The 24,240-nt window shown below is 46.0% G+C and overlaps 1 protein-coding gene across 1 annotated transcript in view; it reads left to right on the forward strand.

Moving 5' to 3' along the window:
* The window catches only part of NIPAL2 (NIPA like domain containing 2), a 74,049-nt gene extending 69,380 nt beyond the window's left edge, over positions 1-4,669 (forward strand). Inside the window, exons 8-9 of the mRNA XM_074316349.1 lie at positions 527-615; positions 4,602-4,669. Coding sequence (XP_074172450.1) covers positions 527-615; positions 4,602-4,669 — 157 coding nt within the window. The remainder of the gene's footprint in view (positions 1-526; positions 616-4,601) is intronic.
* The last annotated feature ends 19,571 nt before the right edge of the window (positions 4,670-24,240 follow it).

The raw sequence follows: 24,240 nt of genomic DNA on the forward strand, positions 1-24,240 counted from the left end.
GCAAAATAGCGTAGTTGTGAGAACCTGAATTATGTTGGTGGCCAAAGTGAGAAGCTCAGTTCCCACATGTGCTCTGCAGCTGGAGTCATCAGCATTGTTTTTGAAACATTAAACATTCCTTTACTTCTCCATCTTCTTTCTTGGCACGTGCCATGTCAATGCATAGCTATACTATTCCCCAGGTAGGATATTTAACAGATTCTAGGGTCTATCGTAATGAATCAATCCCAGTGTGGTACCGGTCCAGCAGCTTGAATCGCTTCCAACTCAAACTTCTGTGGCCTCGGAATATGATTAATTGCTTTTCATTGTTACTGTTGTTGGTTTAAACAGACCATAAAACCTGACATCTGATCTCATACATCAGATGCATATAAGCTGTGACTGCTGATTGGAAATGCCCTTTTACTGCACTTCCTTTCTCTTTGTAGTTGTAGCTAAAGAACAAGCATTTTTTGATGTTATTGTTAACGTTTTGCTGAGCATCTCTGAAAGCCAGAGCTTCAGTAAGTGCCTTCTGCTCTAGGTTCCTGAATCAAGCCATGAAACTCTACAATACAACGATGGTGGTGCCGGTTAACCATATTTTCTTTACAACCAGTGCCATTATTGCAGGTGAGTTTGGATCTTCTATACTTAGGTGTTCTACCCCCACAACAAGCATAATGAGAAATCAAAGAATCCTTAGGGCAGAGGGATCTGTGTACTCCACGTCCTCCCGGCTCCCACCCAGTGTCTGAATTTCCCCTGTAACATACTCTAGGACAGGTTATTCCAGTTTGTGTGAATACTCCCCAGGGCTCTGTGGCCTGAGACAGCTCAGTCCCGTTTTGGATTGCTCTATTTGGAGAGTTCTAATTTTTAGAAAGTGTTTCCTTATATCAGAGCTGAAATTAGCCCTACCTGTGAATTCAAGGCACTCATCTTAGTTCTGCTTTCTGAAGTCTTCTTCTTGGCAGCCCTTCTGAGAATCAAAACAGTTAAAGGGTCCTCTTGTGTCTTATCTCAGGGCCAGACATCCCCAGCTCCATTAACTCTTCCCTCCCTGGCTCTCACCACTTGATCAGCGAGTGGGGTCCAAAACTGAATCCAGTGTTTAAGCGAAAGCCAGACAAGGAGAATAGAAATTACTACTTTTGCTGTTCTGGCCTCTATTTTTGTACTATTGCAGATCTTTTATTTTTATGGAAATTTTTAAAAATATGTCAGACGTAATAGTCTTTTAAAAAAGTATAAATTTGAAACTTGGTTCAAACCAAAATACAGTACATTCAGGTGTATCACTCCTAGGTTTGGTTCTGGTATGCCCTAGTTCTTTGGCTTATTAGATGCCTTCACTGCCTTCTCATATTGTGAGTTCATTTCCCAATGCAAAGTTTATGTATTTTTGAGGTAATTGGGGATTATCTGTTTCCTAATTGGCATGTCTTTTTTATTTCATGGTAAACAATGTGACTGCCAGTTGGCAATTTTAAAAAGTAATTAAGACATTTTCTGTTTCCCAAAATTGAACCAAACTTTTAAAGAGAAAGATTATATCCCAGCACTTTTTTTTTTTTTTTTTCAGCTTTTATGCTTGTTGACAAAAGAGAGTAAGAAAAGATTGCACTTTTATGTGCCCTGGAATTATTAGAAAAGGAACAAGGCCAAAAAGAGTTATAGGCATGACATATAGCCTAACAGTTAATATTAATGTACTAAAGGTATATTAAAAATGTAGTTCCCCTCAAAAGAATGTTTTCCAGTAGGACTCACAGGGTTGGATCTCAATATTCAGCACATTGAGTAACTGGTAAGTCAGTGATGCGGAACTTTCTAGGAGTGATAACAGTTCATGTGATACTACTGAAATGTGGAATGGAGGTGAAGCTTCTTGACTAACTTCTCCTCTTTGCCTCCCTCAAAAAATATAGCTTAGAATTAAAATGAGAGTCCATATTTTGCCTACTACATTAGTAAAGGTTTTGTTTTGTTCTTTTTATTGTAATAACAAATACTGACAAGGCTGCAGTATCACAGGCACTCTCGTGGAGTTTTGGGTAGTATAGTAGCACTCTCCTAGAACTGAGAGTTCATAGTTTTTGTCAAAAGCCTTAAAAATGTTTCTACTCTGATCCAACAACTCAACAACAACCACAAAATCCAAATACCCAATTAAAAAGTGGGCAAAGGACTTAAATAGACATTTCTCCAAAGAAGATATACATATGGCCAATAAGCATATGGAAGGATGCTCAATACCACTAATCCTCAGGGAAATGCAAATCAAAACCACAAGGAGACACCATCTTATACCCATTAGGATGACTGCTAGAAAAAAATAAGTAAATAACAGTAAGTGTTGGTGAAGATGTAGAAAAATTGTAACCCTTGTGCATTGTTGGTGGAAATATAAAATGGAGTAGCCATCCAGCAATTCCACTTCTGGGTATATGTTCAAAAAAATTGAAAGCAGGGACTCAAACAGATATTTGTATGTCTAGGTTCATAATAGCATTATTCACAATAGCTAAAAGGTGGAAGCAACTCAAATGTCCATCAACAGATGAAGGGATAAATAAAATATACTGTATACATATATACAATGAAATATTATTCAAACCCCAAAAAGGAAGGAAATTCTAACATATGCTAAAACATGGATAAACCTTGAGGATATTATGCTAAGAGAAATAAGCCAGTTACAAAAAGATAAATACTGTATGATTCCATTTATAAGAGGTATCTGGAGTAGTCAAACATAGAAATGGAAAGTAGAATGGTGATTGCCTGAAAGGGGGGGAGGGAACCAAGGAAACAGAGTTACTGTTTAATGGGTATAGAGTTTCAGTTTTGCAAGATGAAAAAGTCCTGGAGATTAGTTGCACAACAATGTGAATATACTTAACACAACTGAACTGTAACCTTAAAAATGGTTAGGATGGTAAATTTTATGTGTATTTTACTACAATTCTGGAAAAGAAATGTACTCTTTAAAACAAATTCCACTTCAAGCAACAACAAAAATCCTAAAATACTGGGACAAAATATGTACAAAGAAGTTTATTGCTACTTTACTAAAGCAAAAATAATTTTGAAACAACTTAAAATGCCCTTAGAGATATGATTATGGTGTATCAGCTTGTTAAATAACGTGAAATCATTAACATGATTATAAGGTAGTGTGTAATAACATGGAAAATGCTTCAGAAAGGTTCATTCATTTGACAGATGTTCATTAGAACTGGATGTGTCTTCTTCCTATAAGAAGTTTATTCTCTAGGTGAGGCGATAGGCTTCAGAATTAGAAGGTTCCTTGAGTATAGGACCATGTCTTGTTCGTCGTGGTATCTGCAGCACTGAGAACAGTGGCTAGCTCATAGGGCTCTCAATAAATATTTGTCGACCAGTTAGCAAGGCTAACACAACACATACAAAAATTTAATTCCAGGTAATATATAATTTAAAGAACTTTATTTTATAAAAATTCTATGAAGGCTTCGGGACCTTAGACCAAGAAGAAGTCATTGAGACCAACAGGGAAAGAAGGAAAGTTCATCAGAGTAAATGACAGACACATCCATGTTTTCCTTCACCCAAAAGGGAAGGCCAGAAGGGGATGGGAGAAGGTTGGCAGAGTAATGGAGCTAGGGGAGCACGTCAGTTGCGCCAGTGTTCTCCAGTGCCTGAGTGAGCGGGTGGCCAGACTGACGGACCACAGGGCATGGCCAAGAGTGACAGCATGTCAGCATCTGGCCTCAAGTGTGAGTGCTATGTCAGAGGACCCGGAATCCACCCAGACTCTCATGTCAAGCTTGCTGACCCCTGGCCTTAAACTGTAGGGGGAAATGTCACTAGAGTTTTGTTTTCTTGCATGTTCTAGTCAGACGTATTCTGGACTGGATAAGAAATTTCTGTGTGCTCAATTGTGTTGATTTTATAATAATGATACATTATATAAAAGCTACAAATCTGTGTTCTTTTTGGAATCATTGAAAATGTAAGTATGGCATGCAAATATTTTTAAACTGAACTACTAAATGTGAATTTTAAAGGTAATTATACTTAGAAAAAATAATATACAGTAGTCTCCCCTTATCTGTGGGGTATATGTTCCCAGTGGATTCCTGAAACCATGGATAGTACCAAACCCTATATGTACTATGTTTTTTCCTATATATACGTACCTTTTCACTTAGAAGGAAGCCCCTTATGGTTTCCCTTTGGGGCCGTTATTAAGTAAAATAATGGTTACTTGAACAGAAGCATTGTGCTGCCATAGCAGTCATCTGATAACTGAGGTAGCTACTAAGTGACTAATGGGCAGGGAACATGTACAGCATGGAGATGCTGGACAAAGGGATGATTCATACCCTGGGGGCGTGAGATTTCATCACACTACTCAGAACAGTGCACAATTTGAAACTTACGAATTATTTATTTCTGGAATTTTCCATTTAATATTTTTGGACCACAGTTGACCACAGGTAACTGAAACCACAGAAAGTGAAACTGAGGATAAAGGGGGGTCTACTGTATTAACATAATTTGAAAAACAATGTGTGTAGCTATTACAAATAGTCTTACCCTAAAATTAATTTTGTCTTCTATTCCTGCTACAGGTGTCATATTTTATAAGGAATTCCTTGGTGCAGCTTTTCTCACTATATTTATATATCTTTTTGGGTGAGTAAATGTCTCAGAGGTGAGGTATATGAAATATTACTTTTCTGTAGGATTTTTGGCATTGTATCTGAAGCATAGAAAATTGGAAAATAATATACGAAATAACAGTTGCCTCAGATCCTAAAAGAAACATATATGTCAATTTACCACCCAACACAGGGCTCAGTTTCTTTGACTTTGTTATTTAGGGGGTCTCTCTGAGAGTTTTGAAACATTGGGGATTTTCAGTTCCAGCCAAAGTCAGGATGAATCTACTGGCTCCTGTGGCACTCCATGACCTTTTCGTGCTATATCAGACCTACCTTGCCCTTGGGAACCCCTAGGTTAGATCTCAATCAGGGAACCACAGATACCTCTAGTATCACCTAGAATAAAAGGCCAAGACAGGCAGATCCCTAGCTTTTGACCTGAAAATATCAGATCGGTAACATCCCTTTCCTGTGTCTGGGTGCCCAGCTTAAACCCTTCCTGGAAATTTGGTGAGTGTGATTGCTGACATTCTTGCAAACAGAGAGCAGAACTTTGACCGAGTACTGCCAGTGTATAGGATCTTCCATTGGTTCCAAATGACACTCCATTAATGCCTAGCTGCTCCTTGATCTTGTTTTCTGCATGACCATTGTTATGCAAGCTTGAGCCCAGACTACTTTCAGCATAGAAAACCATCTATCTTGAAAATTCAATTTCATAAGATATTTGGGCAAGGCTAAACTTCTGGGATCTGGATACTATGACTATTCTTATGGCCAAGGACAACCAAATTTCTTAGAAAATTAAAGAATAAATTATTTTTTGCTCGTGTTGCATGCCAGTAATGGGTCTTGGCATGCATAGATAGAAAATGAGACCTAATGTCTACCCAAAGGGTTTAGAGCCTGAATTAGCCTCCAGATGGTAAAAATCTGGGGCAGAGATTTTTTGGAAGCTGCCCAGGTCTTGGTTCTGGGGACAAATATTATTGGCTGCAGCAATTAAGACAAGTGTTAGGCAGCTTACCATGAGAAACAGGAAGAGCAAAACCAGTGGAATTTATGTCATCGTGTAGAATATGGAGCTCAGTTATTTAATACCATGAGTTGTTTCAGTGTTCTTATGTTTTTTTATCAATATTATTCTTACAGGTGTTTTCTGTCATTCCTTGGTGTGTTTTTGATCACAAGAAATCGAGAAAAGGAACATCTGCCACAGTCTTACATTGATTTTGGAAATATTCCTGGTAAAACTGTAACTGGTTCTGGTGCTCAAGACCCGAACACGGCTCCCCAGCTCACTTAGAGTAAGAGCCAGAGCACTTCCTCTCCCCGCCCCGCCCCCACCTGCGACTCTGTCCCCAGTACCCTTGTGCTGTCCATGCTGCTCCAGACACACAGGCTTTTGGCTGTCTCTTCAAAATTCCTGTATTCTCCCACCTGAGGGCCTCTGTACTCACTGCTCCTTTGCCTAGGACTTTCTTCCCCAGGAGTCACAGGACTCAGCCCTCCCACCTCCAGGCCATCACCCAGATGTCACCTACGCAGGGAGGCCTTCCTGATTCGCTAACTAAAACTGCAGCCACGTCTTTACACTTACTCTCCTCTTCTCTTTTGTTTTCCTCACCTCTTGCTTTCAAATATTCAGCTGAATATATTTTATTTATTTTGTTATTGTCTACCTCCCCAACCAGAATATAAGCTCTCTAAGGGGAGAGATTATTGTCTGTTTTGTTCCTGCTATGTCTCCAGTACTCACCACCGTGCCTGACAGCTACTACTTTCATGTGCATTGTTGAGGAAGCAGGAGGGAGGGAGGGAGGTGGGGGGGGAGAGGTAGGGGAGACAGGGAGAAAAGTCCCTGCCTCCAAGGCCTTTGCTGCCTGGTTGAGTAGGTCTTATTGCTCAGGAAACTTAGGGATAACACAAGCTTATTTCTCCTGTAAGATGTTTTGAAATGTTTCAGCATTTGCCGCCCTGCCCTCTGATCCCAAGCAGAAAATCCTACCTGTCTCCGTCCTTTATTCCGAAAGAGTCATGGCCTATGACTGAGACTTTAAAGGAACTCCGCAGGAAAATCATCTGTTGCTCTGTGGTCCTCACCAAACTGGTTGGCCTGGGGGCCAAGGCAGGATGCTGACAGCAGACATTGCTGAGTGGTGGGCAGGCCCTGAGGAACGTTGGTGACACCGGGCACGGGGAGTGTGGAGCAACACCAAGGCTGACGAAGGGCAGGGGCTGGCAGTAGCACAACATGGAGCAAGATGATTTTAAAATGCTCCCAGGCCACACAGCACCAGCCTTACACCAGGAGTGAGCAGCTCAATTCTAGGACGGGTCTTGATACCTGAAATTCTACCATTTGGGCCCTGTCTATATTAGTTAGCTAATGCTGCATAACAAATCACTAAAACTTAGAGACTTAAGCACCAATAAACTTTGATTATCTCTCATCATTTCTGAGGGTCAGTAATCCAAGAGCAGCTTGGCTGGGCAGTTCTGGCTCAGAGTCCCACATAAAGTTACAGTTGGGTACCAGCTAAGGCTGCAAACATCTGAAGGCTTGGCTGGGACCAGAGGATCCACTTCCAAAGTAGCTCACACACTTGACTGGTAAATTGGTGCTGGCTGTTGGCCTAGGGCCTCTATTCCTGCCCACGTGGGCCTTTCCACAGCCCTGCTTGAGTCTGCTCCTGCATGGCAGCTGGTATTCTCCAGAGCAAGTGACTCAAGGACCAAAGCAGAGGCCGCAACGTCTTTTGGATCTAGCCTTAGAAGTCACCCACCATCACTTCTACCATACTCTACTCATCCAGGCCAGCCCTGATTCATTGTGGAGAGGGGCTACATAAGATGTGAATACCGGAGGTGAAGGTCACTGGGAGATGCCTTGGGAGCCAATTACCACTGTTTTTTGTGACATCAAGTCATTGCCCACAGTTGGGGTGCTGCAAGTGTCTCTGGTTCCAAGCCTGTGTTGGAAGTGGGGCTTGTGTTGCTGTGTCACCCAGATATCATTACTTAAACTCCCTTTGTCTTCACTTTTCATCTAGACAATGGATCTAATGATACTTACCTGGGGATTCGAAGGTTAAGTTACTTAACGGTCTTAGTCTGCATGGTCTGCCATCACAAAATACCATCAACGGGGTGCCTTCCACAACGGAAACTAATTTCTCACAGTTCTGATTCTAGAAAGTCCAGAATCAAGGTGCCAGTAATTTAGGTTTCATTCTGAGGCCTCTCTTCTTGGCCTGTAGGCAGCCACTATCTTGCCACGTGCTTACATGACCTCCTCTTCATGAGAGCATGGAGAAAGAGTGCCAACGAGCTCTCTGGTGTCTCTTTATAGAAGGGCACGAATCCCATCATAAGGGCCCCATCCTCCTGACTTCATCTGCCCCTAATTAACAACCAAAGTCCCCATCTCCAAATACACCACACTGAGGGTTAGGGCTTCAACACAGAAATTTGGGTGGGGACACAAACATTCAGCTCATAAGAGTAACTTACACTGAGGAGTGTCCCAAGTGCTCATTTCTTTACCCTCATTACCTCACTCCAGCTTCATCACACCCAGCAGGGTGGCATGTGCAGAATAGCTCTGTGGCTAACAGCAAGGCTCAGTAACCAACTGCCTGACATATGGTAAGTTCTCAATCGGTATTTGCCATTACCTGCTCCATTTTACTGATAAGGAAACTGAGACTAAAGAAATCAAGGAACTTGCCCAAGGGATGAGCGGGGCTGTCAGTCAGGCTCTCTGACACCAGGCTCCATGTGGAAAGTACTTGGTATGATTCCTGGCACACGGTAATTATGCAGTGAACAGTAATAGTGGCCGTTGATGAATCATGGTTTCCTTCTAGTTCAGGCAGCTGCCCTGAGACACTATTGCCTGGGGGCTGAGGGCAGACCCTAGAGGGACAAGCCTCCCATCCTTGAGGCCATGCCCACCTCTCTCAACTATTTTCTTGTCCTCCATCCTTCCTCTCTCCCATCAGCCATGGCCCAACTGCAATATGCAGCTTCCTGAACTGGTGCTGACATGGGGCTTCTGATGGCCAAGTGAAATCAAATGTCTCAGCATACAGAGCAGCCATGGAGGCTCCAGCCTCCTTCCCAGCCTTTCCCTGGACTTCGCTTCCTGAGTCAGCTGTACTATGGACAAGTTCCTGTGTGTGTTAGTCTGTGCTCTTCCCAGGTCAGGAGGCTAAGTCTGGCCCATGCGCCAAGGTCTGGCTGGTCTGAAGACTCCCAATCATCCCCCACATACCTCAACTCCCTCCCTACTCACACACACATATGTACACATGTGCACACACACACACAATGGAATATTATGCAGCAATAAAATGAATTCTTGCCATTTGTGACAACATGGATGGACCTGGAGGGTATTATGTTAACTGAAAAAGGCAGACAGAGAAAGACAAACAGCATATGATTTCATTTATATGTGGAATCTAAAAAACAAAACAAATGAACAAACAAAACAAAACCGAAACAGACTCATAGATATAGAGAACAAACTGATGGCTGCCAGAGGGAAGGGATCGGGGAAGGGAAAAAGGTGAAGAGGAATAAGAGGTACAAAACTTCAAGTTATAAAATAAATAAGGATGTAATGTATAGCACGGGAATATAATCAATAATACTGTGACAATCTTGCATCGTGACAGACAATTACTAGAATTAGTGATCGCAGTGTAAGGTATAAAAATGTCGAATCACTATATTGTGCACCTGAAACTAATATAATATTGTATGTTAACTAGATTTTAATAAAAAATATAGCTCAACAAGGGCAGAAACAGACTTTGCCTGCCTTCCTCTACTATAGTCTCAGTGCTTAGAAAGGTGTTTGGCACATAATAGGCTCTAACGAGATGTGCTGAATGAATAAATAAATCAAATATATAGCGATGCATATAGAAAACTGTTCACAGAAACACAAAGGGAAAAATCAGAAATTATGTAAAGATCAACTGATAAATTATAGTACATCCATACTGGAGTCCTATGCATCCATTCAGTTATTTTGTGAGCAAGAGTTGGCTGCGACTCACAGGCCAAACCTGGCCCACTGTCTGCTTTTGTAGGATCCATGAGCTGACGATGGGTTTTACATTTTTAAATGGTTGAAAACAAACAAAAGAATAGTTTTTTATGGCACATGACAATTTTGTGAAATTCAAATTTGAGAGTCCATAAATAGAGTGAGACTGGAACACAGCCATGCTCATCCATTTATGTAAGCTCTGTGGCTGCTTTTGTACCACCATGAAAGAGAGATGTAGTTGCCATGGAAACCAATAGCCCAGGGACAGGTTGCTTCTCCTCAAATCAGGCAACGTGTTTCACCCCTCACAGAACACATGGATGTGTGCCCATACTTGCCACAACCTGGGGACTAGATGCACTGGCCAGTCATCTAGAAATATCCAGAATACAAAAGCCCTGGGACCAGCACCCTTCCCTGCTCAGGCAGCCTTGGGATTTCCTCAGGAGCCTCATGCAGTGAGCAGGGAGGCCCCCAGGAGGATTCACCCCTGACTGATGTGTTCCCATGCAGATAATTCCCCTGTCACAGTTGAAGGAACTGAGGCTCAGGGCGACTGATCAACCTTGCCTTGCTCACAGAGCAGGCCTGAGGTAGGCGGATTGGAATTCAGGCACCTGAGTGTGCAGCCCTCTCACACACCGCACTGCTCCCGCCTTCTCTGCACTCCTCCACTGCTGTTGTCTCAGACCCTGAGCCTGCAGAAGGGGGGCAGAGGGCAAATGGTGGGGGGCAGAAATCATCACAGGAACCCTGGAGCGTGCACATCAGACACACGCAACTCAACATGGCCTAGAGAACATTGCATCACCAGAGTAGATTTCCGGGGGAGGCTGAGCTCTCTCTGGAGGTCTTTAAAAAACAACAACAAATAAAAGCTAATTCCTTCTCTCTGGAATGACGTAGGTGTGGCCATGCCTAAAAGCAGAGATTAGCTGACCCCTGATGGTCCCGGTTAGCTTTATGACTATGATGAACCATTATTGGACAGGCAGGCTCACTGCTTAGAGCATTACTAAATCTGTTTTTAATAACGTTGCCAACCCAGGACTAAACTCTGAACCATCGCTGCAGTAAAGGTTCATCATCACTGGAGAGAGCGCTGGGTCGTGGAAAGCAGAGGTGGGAGAGTGGGGACAGCCTGTTCATTCTCGAGCATGGGGCTTCGTGAGTCATAGACCAGCTCAGGGAGGGGTGCAGGGCTTGAAGATTTATGTCAGATGAGGCCTGAGGAATAAAGAAGAAAACAATGGCAAGGAGACGGTGTCACAGCTGCAAGGGTAACAGCCAGCTTGAAAACTGCTTAGGAAAGGGGCACAGAGACTGTTGTCATCAGCATACATACAACTTGCATATGTGCAAATCACAAACACACAAAGAGAACACCTCAGCTTATCAGATAACATTTGTCTCAGGATATATCCAGAAATGAGCAAGTACCTCTTACATGACTCAGACATTAAATATTAAATTGAAGGTCCACCACGGGCAAAAACTCTGGTATGTGCTGAAGAAACAAGGAAAGTCTACAGAGGAGAATAGGACCCAGAAGCCACCTCCAGGAGCTACAAACCAGTCACAGACACATGAAATGCAACAAGAATAGAAAGGAGTGGACAGGTACTTAGGCGGCAGCAATGCCAGGGGCCCAGTGCAAGCATCCCAGGGCATTAAGCCGGCTGGCCCAGGCGCTTGGACACAGTCTGTATTGACAGCCCTCCATCATTTCCCACCCCCACCAGAACCCAGGTCTTTTTGTATCAAAAAAGAAGAGTGGAGTTCACGTTGGGCAAAAGAAGGACTAGAGTGAGCAGGGGAAGGCCTGGCTCCTGAGTGTGAGCACTCAGCCAGCTGAGAACCCAGCCCCAGGGCCACTGCTTGGTGGAGGGACTACGTTACCTGGGTCCCACAGCAGTGTGGCTTGTGCAGAGCTGCCAAAGGCGTCACAGGCAAGGGGAGATGGCCTCTTTCCTGTACCTGCCTAGAACCTGCACTTCCCCAGCTCCTGGGAGGTGGGTTTAGGAGCTGCCATGTGAGGCTCCAGCAGCAAAGCTGCGGTGATGCTGCTCCAAGGGGCTCCTCAGAGGTGCGTGTCTGAGACGGAGCAGGAGGGTAGCTTTGTACCTGCCCTTGCCCAGGGCCTAGCGTACAAATATGCCACCTGAGGCTCCCTTGGGAGGGAAGGGCTAAAGGCCTTGCATGAGCAGATGGGGACTGGAGCTTTAGATTCCTGCCCCCGTCGACCAGGGGACGTTAGGGGAAAGCAGACACAGGCAGGGTTCACGCTACAGTAACTGGTTCTGGTGCTCAAGACCCGAACACGGCTCCCCAGCTCACTTAGAGTAAGAGCCAGAGCACTTCCTCTCCCCGCCCCGCCCCCACCTGCGACTCTGTCCCCAGTACCCTTGTGCTGTCCATGCTGCTCCAGACACACAGGCTTTTGGCTGTCTCTTCAAAATTCCTGTATTCTCCCACCTGAGGGCCTCTGTACTCACTGCTCCTTTGCCTAGGACTTTCTTCCCCAGGAGTCACAGGACTCAGCCCTCCCACCTCCAGGCCATCACCCAGATGTCACCTACGCAGGGAGGCCTTCCTGATTCGCTAACTAAAACTGCAGCCACGTCTTTACACTTACTCTCCTCTTCTCTTTTGTTTTCCTCACCTCTTGCTTTCAAATATTCAGCTGAATATATTTTATTTATTTTGGTTATTGTCTACCTCCCCAACCAGAATATAAGCTCTCTAAGGGGAGAGATTATTGTCTGTTTTGTTCCTGCTATGTCTCCAGTACTCACCACCGTGCCTGACAGCTACTACTTTCATGTGCATTGTTGACGGAAGCAAGCGAGGGAGGGAGGGAGGTGGGGAGAGGTAGGGGAGACAGGGAGAAAAGTCCCTGCCTCCAAGGCCTTTGCTGCCTGGTTGAGTAGGTCTTATTGCTCAGGAAACTTAGGGATAACACAAGCTTATTTCTCCTGTAAGATGTTTTGAAATGTTTCAGCATTTGCCGCCTGCCCTCTGATCCCAAGCAGAAAATCCTACCTGTCTCCGTCCTTTATTCAAAGAGTCATGGCCTATGACTGAGACTTTAAAGGAACTCCAGGAAAATCATCTGTTGCTCTGTGGTCCTCACCAAACTGGTTGGCCTGGGGGCCAAGGCAGGATGCTGACAGCAGACATTGCTGAGTGGTGGGCAGGCCCTGAGGAACGTTGGTGACACCGGGCACGGGGAGTGTGGAGCAACACCAAGGCTGACGAAGGGCAGGGGCTGGCAGTAGCACAACATGGAGCAAGATGATTTTAAAATGCTCCCAGGCCACACAGCACCAGCCTTACACCAGGAGTGAGCAGCTCAATTCTAGGACGGGTCTTGATACCTGAAATTCTACCATTTGGGCCCTGTCTATATTAGTTAGCTAATGCTGCATAACAAATCACTAAAACTTAGAGACTTAAGCACCAATAAACTTTGATTATCTCTCATCATTTCTGAGGGTCAGTAATCCAAGAGCAGCTTGGCTGGGCAGTTCTGGCTCAGAGTCCCACATAAAGTTACAGTTGGGTACCAGCTAAGGCTGCAAACATCTGAAGGCTTGGCTGGGACCAGAGGATCCACTTCCAAAGTAGCTCACACACTTGACTGGTAAATTGGTGCTGGCTGTTGGCCTAGGGCCTCTATTCCTGCCCACGTGGGCCTTTCCACAGCCCTGCTTGAGTCTGCTCCTGCATGGCAGCTGGTATTCTCCAGAGCAAGTGACTCAAGGACCAAAGCAGAGGCCGCAACGTCTTTTGGATCTAGCCTTAGAAGTCACCCACCATCACTTCTACCATACTCTACTCATCCAGGCCAGCCCTGATTCATTGTGGAGAGGGGCTACATAAGATGTGAATACGGAGGGGAAGGTCACTGGGAGATGCCTTGGGAGCCAATTACCACTGTTTTTTGTGACATCAAGTCATTGCCCACAGTTGGGGTGCTGCAAGTGTCTCTGGTTCCAAGCCTGTGTTGGAAGTGGGGCTTGTGTTGCTGTGTCACCCAGATATCATTACTTAAACTCCCTTTGTCTTCACTTTTCATCTAGACAATGGATCTAATGATACTTACCTGGGGATTCGAAGGTTAAGTTACTTAACGGTCTTAGTCTGCATGGTCTGCCATCACAAAATACCATCAACGGGGTGCCTTCCACAACGGAAACTAATTTCTCACAGTTCTGATTCTAGAAAGTCCAGAATCAAGGTGCCAGTAATTTAGGTTTCATTCTGAGGCCTCTCTTCTTGGCCTGTAGGCAGCCACTATCTTGCCACGTGCTTACATGACCTCCTCTTCATGAGAGCATGGAGAAAGAGTGCCAACGAGCTCTCTGGTGTCTCTTTATAGAAGGGCACGAATCCCATCATAAGGGCCCCATCCTCCTGACTTCATCTGCCCCTAATTAACAACCAAAGTCCCCATCTCCAAATACACCACACTTGAGGGTTAGGGCTTCAACACAGAAATTTGGGTGGGGACACAAACATTCAGCTCATAAGAGTAACTTACACTGAGGAGTGTCCCAAGTGCTCATTTCTTTACCCTCATTACCTCACTCCAGCTTCATCACACCCAGCAGGGTGGCATGTGCAGAATAGCTCTGTGGCTAACAGCAAGGCTCAGTAACCAACTGCCTGACATATGGTAAGTTCTCAATCGGTATTTGCCATTACCTGCTCCATTTTACTGATAAGGAAACTGAGACTAAAGAAATCGAGGAACTTGCCCAAGGGATGAGCGGGGCTGTCAGTCAGGCTCTCTGACACCAGGCTCCATGTGGAAAGTACTTGGTATGATTCCTGGCACACGGTAATTATGCAGTGAACAGTAATAGTGGCGTTGATGAATCATGGTTTCCTTCTAGTTCAGGCAGCTGCCCTGAGACACTATTGCCTGGGGGCTGAGGGCAGACCCTAGAGGGACAAGCCTCCCATCCTTGAAGGACAAGCCTCCCATCCTTGAGGCCATGCCCACCTCTCTCAACTATTTTCTTGTCCTCCATCCTTCCTCTCTCCCATCAGCCATGGCCCAACTGCAATATGCAGCTTCCTGAACTGGTGCTGACATGGGGCTTCTGATGGCCAAGTGAAATCAAATGTCTCAGCATACAGAGCAGCCATGGAGGCTCCAGCCCTTCCCAGCCTTTCCCTGGACTTCGCTTCCTGAGTCAGCTGTACTATGGACAAGTTCCTGTGTGTGTTAGTCTCCCAGGTCAGGAGGCTAAGTCTGGCCCATGCGCCAAGGTCTGGCTGGTCTGAAGACTCCCAATCATCCCCACATACCTCAACTCCTCCCTACTCACACACACATATGTACACATGTGCACACACACACACAATGGAATATTATGCAGCAATAAAATGAATTCTTGCCATTTGTGACAACATGGATGGACCTGGAGGGTATTATGTTAACTGAAAAAAGGCAGACAGAGAAAGACAAACAGCATATGATTTCATTTATATGTGGAATCTAAAAAACAAAACAAATGAACAAACAAAACAAAACCGAAACAGACTCATAGATATAGAGAACAAACTGATGGCTGCCAGAGGGGAAGGGATCGGGGGGAAGGGGAAAAAAGGTGAAGAGGAATAAGAGGTACAAAACTTCAAGTTATAAAATAAATAAGGATGTAATGTATAGCACGGGGAATATAATCAATAATACTGTGACAATCTTGCATCGTGACAGACAATTACTAGAATTAGTGATCGCAGTGTAAGGTATAAAAATGTCGAATCACTATATTGTGCACCTGAAACTAATATAATATTGTATGTTAACTAGATTTTAATAAAAAATATAGCTCAACAAGGGCAGAAACAGACTTTGCCTGCCTTCCTCTACTATAGTCTCAGTGCTTAGAAAGGTGTTTGGCACATAATAGGCTCTAACGAGATGTGCTGAATGAATAAATAAATCAAATATATAGCGATGCATATAGAAAACTGTTCACAGAAACACAAAGGGAAAAATCAGAAATTATGTAAAGATCAACTGATAAATTATAGTACATCCATACTGGAGTCCTATGCATCCATTCAGTTATTTTGTGAGCAAGAGTTGGCTGCGACTCACAGGCCAAACCTGGCCCACTGTCTGCTTTTGTAGGATCCATGAGCTGACGATGGGTTTTACATTTTTAAATGGTTGAAAACAAACAAAAGAATAGTTTTTTATGGCACATGACAATTTTGTGAAATTCAAATTTGAGAGTCCATAAATAGAGTGAGACTGGAACACAGCCATGCTCATCCATTTATGTAAGCTCTGTGGCTGCTTTTGTACCACCATGAAAGAGAGATGTAGTTGCCATGGAAACCAATAGCCCAGGGACAGGTTGCTTCTCCTCAAATCAGGCAACGTGTTTCACCCCTCACAGAACACATGGATGTGTGCCCATACTTGCCACAACCTGGGGACTAGATGCACTGGCCAGTCATCTAGAAATATCCAGAATACAAAAGCCCTGGGACCAGCACCCTTCCCTGCTCAGGCAGCCTTGGGATTTCCTCAGGAGCCTCATGCAGTGAGCAGGGAGGCCCCCAGGAGGATTCACCCCTGACTGATGTGTTCCCATGCAGATAATTCCCCTGTCACAGTTGAAGGAACTGAGGCTCAGGGCGACTGATCAACCTTGCCTTGCTCACAGAGCAGGCCTGAGGTAGGCGGATTGGAATTCAGGCACCTGAGTGTGCAGCCCTCTCACACACCGCACTGCTCCCGCCTTCTCTGCACTCCTCCACTGCTGTTGTCTCAGACCCTGAGCCTGCAGAAGGGGGGCAGAGGGCAAATGGTGGGGGGCAGAAATCATCACAGGAACCCTGGAGCGTGCACATCAGACACACGCAACTCAACATGGCCTAGAGAACATTGCATCACCAGAGTAGATTTCCGGGGGAGGCTGAGCTCTCTCTGGAGGTCTTTAAAAAACAACAACAAATAAAAGCTAATTCCTTCTCTCTGGAATGACGTAGGTGTGGCCATGCCTAAAAGCAGAGATTAGCTGACCCCTGATGGTCCCGGTTAGCTTTATGACTATGATGAACCATTATTGGACAGGCAGGCTCACTGCTTAGAGCATTACTAAATCTGTTTTTAATAACGTTGCCAACCCAGGACTAAACTCTGAACCATCGCTGCAGTAAAGGTTCATCATCACTGGAGAGAGCACTGGGTCGTGGAAAGCAGAGGTGGGAGAGTGGGGACAGCCTGTTCATTCTCGAGCATGGGGCTTCGTGAGTCATAGACCAGCTCAGGGAGGGGTGCAGGGCTTGAAGATTTATGTCAGATGAGGCCTGAGGAATAAAGAAGAAAACAATGGCAAGGAGACGGTGTCACAGCTGCAAGGGTAACAGCCAGCTTGAAAACTGCTTAGGAAAGGGGCACAGAGACTGTTGTCATCAGCATACGTACAACTTGCATATGTGCAAATCACAAACACACAAAGAGAACACCTCAGCTTATCAGATAACATTTGTCTCAGGATATATCCAGAAATGAGCAAGTACCTCTTACATGACTCAGACATTAAATATTAAATTGAAGGTCCACCACGGGCAAAAACTCTGGTATGTGCTGAAGAAACAAGGAAAGTCTACAGAGGAGAATAGGACCCAGTAGCCACCTCCAGGAGCTACAAACCAGTCACAGACACATGAAATGCAACAAGAATAGAAAGGAGTGGACAGGTACTTAGGCGGCAGCAATGCCAGGGGCCCAGTGCAAGCATCCCAGGGCATTAAGCCGGCTGGCCCAGGCGCTTGGACACAGTCTGTATTGACAGCCCTCCATCATTTCCCACCCCCACCAGAACCCAGGTCTTTTTGTATCAAAAAAGAAGAGTGGAGTTCACGTTGGGCAAAAGAAGGACTAGAGTGAGCAGGGGAAGGCCTGGCTCCTGAGTGTGAGCACTCAGCCAGCTGAGAACCCAGCCCCAGGGCCACTGCTTGGTGGAGGGACTACGTTACCTGGGTCCTACAGCAGTGTGGCTTGTGCAGAGCTGCCAAAGGCGTCACAGGCAAGGGGAGATGGCCTCTTTCCTGTACCTGCCTAGAACCTGCACTTCCCCAGCTCCTGGGAGGTGGGTTTAGGAGCTGCCATGTGAGGCTCCAGCAGCAAAGCTGCGGTGATGCTGCTCCAAGGGGCTCCTCAGAGGTGCGTGTCTGAGACGGAGCAGGAGGGTAGCTTTGTACCTGCCCTTGCCCAGGGCCTAGCGTACAAATATACCACCTGAGGCTCCCTTGGGAGGGAAGGGCTAAAGGCCTTGCATGAGCAGATGGGGACTGGAGCTTTAGATTCCTGCCCCCGTCAACCAGGGGACGTTAGGGGAAAGCAGACACAGGCAGGGTTCACGCTACAGTAACTGGTTCTGGTGCTCAAGACCCGAACACGGCTCCCCAGCTCACTTAGAGTAAGAGCCAGAGCACTTCCTCTCCCCGTCCCGCCCCCACCTGCGACTCTGTCCCCAGTACCCTTGTGCTGTCCATGCTGCTCCAGACACACAGGCTTTTGGCTGTCTCTTCAAAATTCCTGTATTCTCCCACCTGAGGGCCTCTGTACTCACTGCTCCTTTGCCTAGGACTTTCTTCCCCAGGAGTCACAGGACTCAGCCCTCCCACCTCCAGGCCATCACCCAGATGTCACCTACGCAGGGAGGCCTTCCTGATTCGCTAACTAAAACTGCAGCCACGTCTTTACACTTACTCTCCTCTTCTCTTTTGTTTTCCTCACCTCTTGCTTTCAAATATTCAGCTGAATATATTTTATTTATTTTGGTTATTGTCTACCTCCCCAACCAGAATGTAAGCTCTCTAAGGGGAGAGATTATTGTCTGTTTTGTTCCTGCTATGTCTCCAGTACTCACCACCGTGCCTGACAGCTACTACTTTCATGTGCATTGTTGACGGAAGCAAGCGAGGGAGGGAGGGAGGGGGGGGGGGAGAGGTAGGGGAGACAGGGAGAAAAGTCCCTGCCTCCAAGGCCTTTGCTGCCTGGTTGAGTAGGTCTTATTGCTCAGGAAACTTAGGGATAACACAAGCTTATTTCTCCTGTAAGATGTTTTGAAATGTTTCAGCATTTGCCGCCCTGCCCTCTGATCCCAAGCAGAAAATCCTACCTGTCTCCGTCCTTTATTCCGAAAGAGTCATGGCCTATGACTGAGACTTTAAAGGAACTCCGCAGGAAAATCATCTGTTGCTCTGTGGTCCTCACCAAACTGGTTGGCCTGGGGGCCAAGGCAGGATGCTGACAGCAGACATTGCTGAGTGGTGGGCAGGCCCTGAGGAACGTTGGTGACACCGGGCACGGGGAGTGTGGAGCAACACCAAGGCTGACGAAGGGCAGGGGCTGGCAGTAGCACAACATGGAGCAAGATGATTTTAAAATGCTCCCAGGCCACACAGCACCAGCCTTACACCAGGAGTGAGCAGCTCAATTCTAGGACGGGTCTTGATACCTGAAATTCTACCATTTGGGCCCTGTCTATATTAGTTAGCTAATGCTGCATAACAAATCACTAAAACTTAGAGACTTAAGCACCAATAAACTTTGATTATCTCTCATCATTTCTGAGGGTCAGTAATCCAAGAGCAGCTTGGCTGGGCAGTTCTGGCTCAGAGTCCCACATAAAGTTACAGTTGGGTACCAGCTAAGGCTGCAAACATCTGAAGGCTTGGCTGGGACCAGAGGATCCACTTCCAAAGTAGCTCACACACTTGACTGGTAAATTGGTGCTGGCTGTTGGCCTAGGGCCTCTATTCCTGCCCACGTGGGCCTTTCCACAGCCCTGCTTGAGTCTGCTCCTGCATGGCAGCTGGTATTCTCCAGAGCAAGTGACTCAAGGACCAAAGCAGAGGCCGCAACGTCTTTTGGATCTAGCCTTAGAAGTCACCCACCATCACTTCTACCATACTCTACTCATCCAGGCCAGCCCTGATTCATTGTGGAGAGGGGCTACATAAGATGTGAATACCGGAGGTGAAGGTCACTGGGAGATGCCTTGGGAGCCAATTACCACTGTTTTTTGTGACATCAAGTCATTGCCCACAGTTGGGGTGCTGCAAGTGTCTCTGGTTCCAAGCCTGTGTTGGAAGTGGGGCTTGTGTTGCTGTGTCACCCAGATATCATTACTTAAACTCCCTTTGTCTTCACTTTTCATCTAGACAATGGATCTAATGATACTTACCTGGGGATTCAAAGGTTAAGTTACTTAACGGTCTTAGTCTGCATGGTCTGCCATCACAAAATACCATCAACGGGGTGCCTTCCACAACGGAAACTAATTTCTCACAGTTCTGATTCTAGAAAGTCCAGAATCAAGGTGCCAGTAATTTAGGTTTCATTCTGAGGCCTCTCTTCTTGGCCTGTAGGCAGCCACTATCTTGCCACGTGCTTACATGACCTCCTCTTCATGAGAGCATGGAGAAAGAGTGCCAACGAGCTCTCTGGTGTCTCTTTATAGAAGGGCACGAATCCCATCATAAGGGCCCCATCCTCCTGACTTCATCTACCCCTAATTAACAACCAAAGTCCCCATCTCCAAATACACCACATTGAGGGTTAGGGCTTCAACACAGAAATTTGGGTGGGGCAGGGGACACAAACATTCAGCTCATAAGAGTAACTTACACTGAGGAGTGTCCCAAGTGCTCATTTCTTTACCCTCATTACCTCACTCCAGCTTCATCACACCCAGCAGGGTGGCATGTGCAGAATAGCTCTGTGGCTAACAGCAAGGCTCAGTAACCAACTGCCTGACATATGGTAAGTTCTCAATCGGTATTTGCCATTACCTGCTCCATTTTACTGATAAGGAAACTGAGACTAAAGAAATCGAGGAACTTGCCCAAGGGATGAGCGGGGCTGTCAGTCAGGCTCTCTGACACCAGGCTCCATGTGGAAAGTACTTGGTATGATTCCTGGCACACGGTAATTATGCAGTGAACAGTAATAGTGGCCGTTGATGAATCATGGTTTCCTTCTAGTTCAGGCAGCTGCCCTGAGACACTATTGCCTGGGGGCTGAGGGCAGACCCTAGAGGGACAAGCTCCCATCCTTGAGGCCATGCCCACCTCTCTCAACTATTGTCTTGTCCTCCATCCTTCCTCTCTCCCATCAGCCATGGCCCAACTGCAATATGCAGCTTCCTGAACTGGTGCTGACATGGGGCTTCTGATGGCCAAGTGAAATCAAATGTCTCAGCATACAGAGCAGCCATGGAGGCTCCAGCTTCCTTCCCAGCCTTTCCCTGGACTTCGCTTCCTGAGTCAGCTGTACTATGGACGAGTTCCTGTGTGTGTTAGTCTCCCAGGTCAGGAGGCTAAGTCTGGCCCATGCGCCAAGGTCTGGCTGGTCTGAAGACTCCCAATCATCCCCCACATACCTCAACTCCCTCCCTACTCACACACACATATGTACACATGTGCACACACACACACACAATACACCCCTCTGTAGGATCTCTGACCATCCTCTTTGTCTTCCAGTGCTTAACGCATGTGTGTTCTCTCTCCTGCCAAACTGCAAGCTCCCTGCAGGCAGAAACCAAGAGAACATTGTGTTCTGAGCACCTGGAGAGGTGCCAGTCCTCCAGGGTCGCTCCAGGAATGTTTGTCAAACTGGATTGAACTGTTGGAGTGAAATCCAAAGCTCCCAGGGAATCTCGTTCTTGCCTGAGCAAGGCCAGAAATGCTCCAGTGAAAGAATGTCTTTGTGTCTCAGACACTCATTCCAGGCCTCCCCCAAGAAGGGGAAGGAGAGATCAATCAACACTGAGGGCTTAAAACCTTTGCTTTTCTCTCTCTCTCTTTTTTCTTTTCCTTTTAAGGCATGTTTATTGTTATAATTGGCCCAAATATTTTAATTCCCACAAAGACGTGTCACCTCCAGTCTCTGTAATGTCAAAACGTCATTGGGTAACCTCCCTGAAGTTGCTTTTAACCTCCGTGTCAGCCATCAACACCCACACGGCTGGCACAGCACAAAGCCAGTGAGGTGGTAGGTGTAGTCACCCCCTCTCCCTGCCGCTCCTGTTCTATATATATATGCAAAATAGTTATAAGAAATAAAACAATTGTCTCTGTGCTCAAACTGAATCTTACAAAGATTATGTCTTGCTGCTGCCTCTGTACACCGCCCAAGAACGGCTTGTCTCCAGAACACTGTTATCCTCAGAAACAGAGAACATTATCATCTCTCTGTGTCATCCTTGCTTTTGCCTGCTGCTCTTCAAATTTTCTCCCAAAACAAAAATTTTTTTCAGTCCTAAGCATAATATTTTAAAATAATGGTGGGGGGGAAATCTTAAGAAATGCAGCCTTTTTAATTTCCCAGCATGCAGATGACTTTACATAGGTTGTTTCCATTTCGACACAATGTTCTGCAGGCTCTCTGTGTCTATGTGGGTCATTTCATATTTAGCACTTGTGTTGGAACATGAGTCATAGGTGTGCACACTCATGTATGTACATATGTATGTGGATATGTGTGCATGTGTGTGGATATGTATGTGAACACACATACCTGTGATTCTGTAGCAGATTTGATAGTGCTCACCAAATATGCATGTGGGCCTCATATTTCTTAGCTCCCTTTCCCTTTGTGCTGGGGCAACATGGCTAGTTGTGGCCAATGAATTATGAACAGACATGATTTCTGGGCCAGGGCAGCCCATGTGCCCATATAGTGGCAGCTGTTAATGGACTTAATATGTTTCCCCCAAATTCATATGTTGAAGCCCTAACACCCAATGTAATGGAATTTGGAGTTGGGGCCTTTGGGAGGTGATTAGGTTTAGAAGAGGTCATGAGAGTGGAGCTCCCATGATGAAATTAGTGTCTGTATAAGAAGAGGAAGAGAGACCAGAGTGTGCTTCTCTTCTCTCCACCCCCTCGTCCCGCAATGTGAGAACACAGAAAGAAGGCAGACATCGGCAAGCCAGGAAGAGTGTCCTCACCAGGAACCAAATCTGCTGGCACCCTGATCTTGGATGTCCCATCCTTCAGAACTCTTAGAATTGTCTATTGTTTAAGCCACCCAGTCTATTGTACTTTGTTATAGCAGCCCAAGCAGACTAAAACAGCAGGTTTGGAGAGACACATTCTAGAGGAAGTAGCTTCAAGGTGGAAGAAGGCTGTCCAACTCACATCAGACTGTGATGTGAAATGTAACTTCTGGTGTGTAAAGCCATTGAGATTTCAGGGTTTATCTTTTGCAGGAACTAGCATCACCTCATCTATAAAATAAGGCAGATTAATACCAAGTGCACAGAATGTTGAATTATGTAGTAACGTAAAAATCTTGTGTGCATTCTCTCTCAAGAAACTCATTTAAATTGAACAAGTCCCTAAAAAGCCCGTTCTACCTACCTGGCACTGTGCTGGGCGCTACGGATGCAAGCCCAGGCACACTGCTCTCAGGCACCTTTTGGTCTAGCAGCGCAGATCTGTAAACAGATAACTACATGAAGTGGAAAATGTCCAATTATTGGAGAGTACACAATAAGGAGAGGGAGTCGTTAATTCTGGAAGGATCAGGAAAAGTGATACAAAAAGGATAGAATGGGCAGCGTTTTGAGGAAAAACAAGAGCTTGCCCGGATGAGGCAACGGCCTGCCCCAGGAGAGATGGGGGATTGGCTATGAACGGTGGCATGTGCTTAGTGACAGGGCCCTTTACTGGTCTTTAGAACATTCATGTGAGCCCTGGGATTCTCAGTCTCCACTTTCCGTTGGGGATGGGTGGCCCCAGTGAGCAGCCAGGAAGGGCAAAGGGTCTGAGAAAGCATGAAGTTCTCATTTACTCTTGGTAAAGAATATACTAGTTCTAGTATTTTTTTGTTGTTGTTTTTTAAGGCCATTAAGAGCTGTCCTGCTTTCTTCATATTCATTTTGAAAGGAGAGACTGTGTCCACATCTGCCCCCCCACCTCACCCCGCCCCAGTGGACTGTGGGCTCCTAGGGGACAAGGACAGACTTGGTCATATATGTCCCTGGCTGGGTCGATGGCTAGAGCTCCACAAACGCGTGTGGAATCTAAAGGAACATAAAGCTCATCCGGCTCCGGGGCTACAGCACTGAACAACAGAACCGAATACCCCTTCTGCGGTTGCTTTCCTTGCCGAAATCCCTCCCTCCGCAGCAGTCCGGGGCCAAGCTGAGGCTCCTCTCCCTGGGGACCTCTGGGGGCACCTGTGTCGGACCACGGCGCCACCCCGCGGCCATTTCTGGGAACTGCACCGTCGCGGTCTGAGCAGAGGAACCCCCTCTCTCCTGCCATTATTATGATCTCCCTCTCATCCCCACAATTTTAAGGAAAACAGGGATCCCGAGCTGGTCATCCTCAGCCCCACTTCCTTCCCGCTATGAAGTCTCTGAGAGCGGGCAGGCCACACTTTGGCCACGGTTATTTTGGCCTTTGGTACTGTAAGTCCCTGTTTGCCTAGCCAGGGGTGTCCAAACTTTTTTCAACGTTTTTTTACCAAGGGCCATATGCAGTAAAATACACAAA

This window comes from Rhinolophus sinicus, linkage group LG12 (genome assembly GCF_036562045.2).
Source record: "Rhinolophus sinicus isolate RSC01 linkage group LG12, ASM3656204v1, whole genome shotgun sequence".
Lineage (NCBI taxonomy): Eukaryota > Metazoa > Chordata > Mammalia > Chiroptera > Rhinolophidae > Rhinolophus > Rhinolophus sinicus.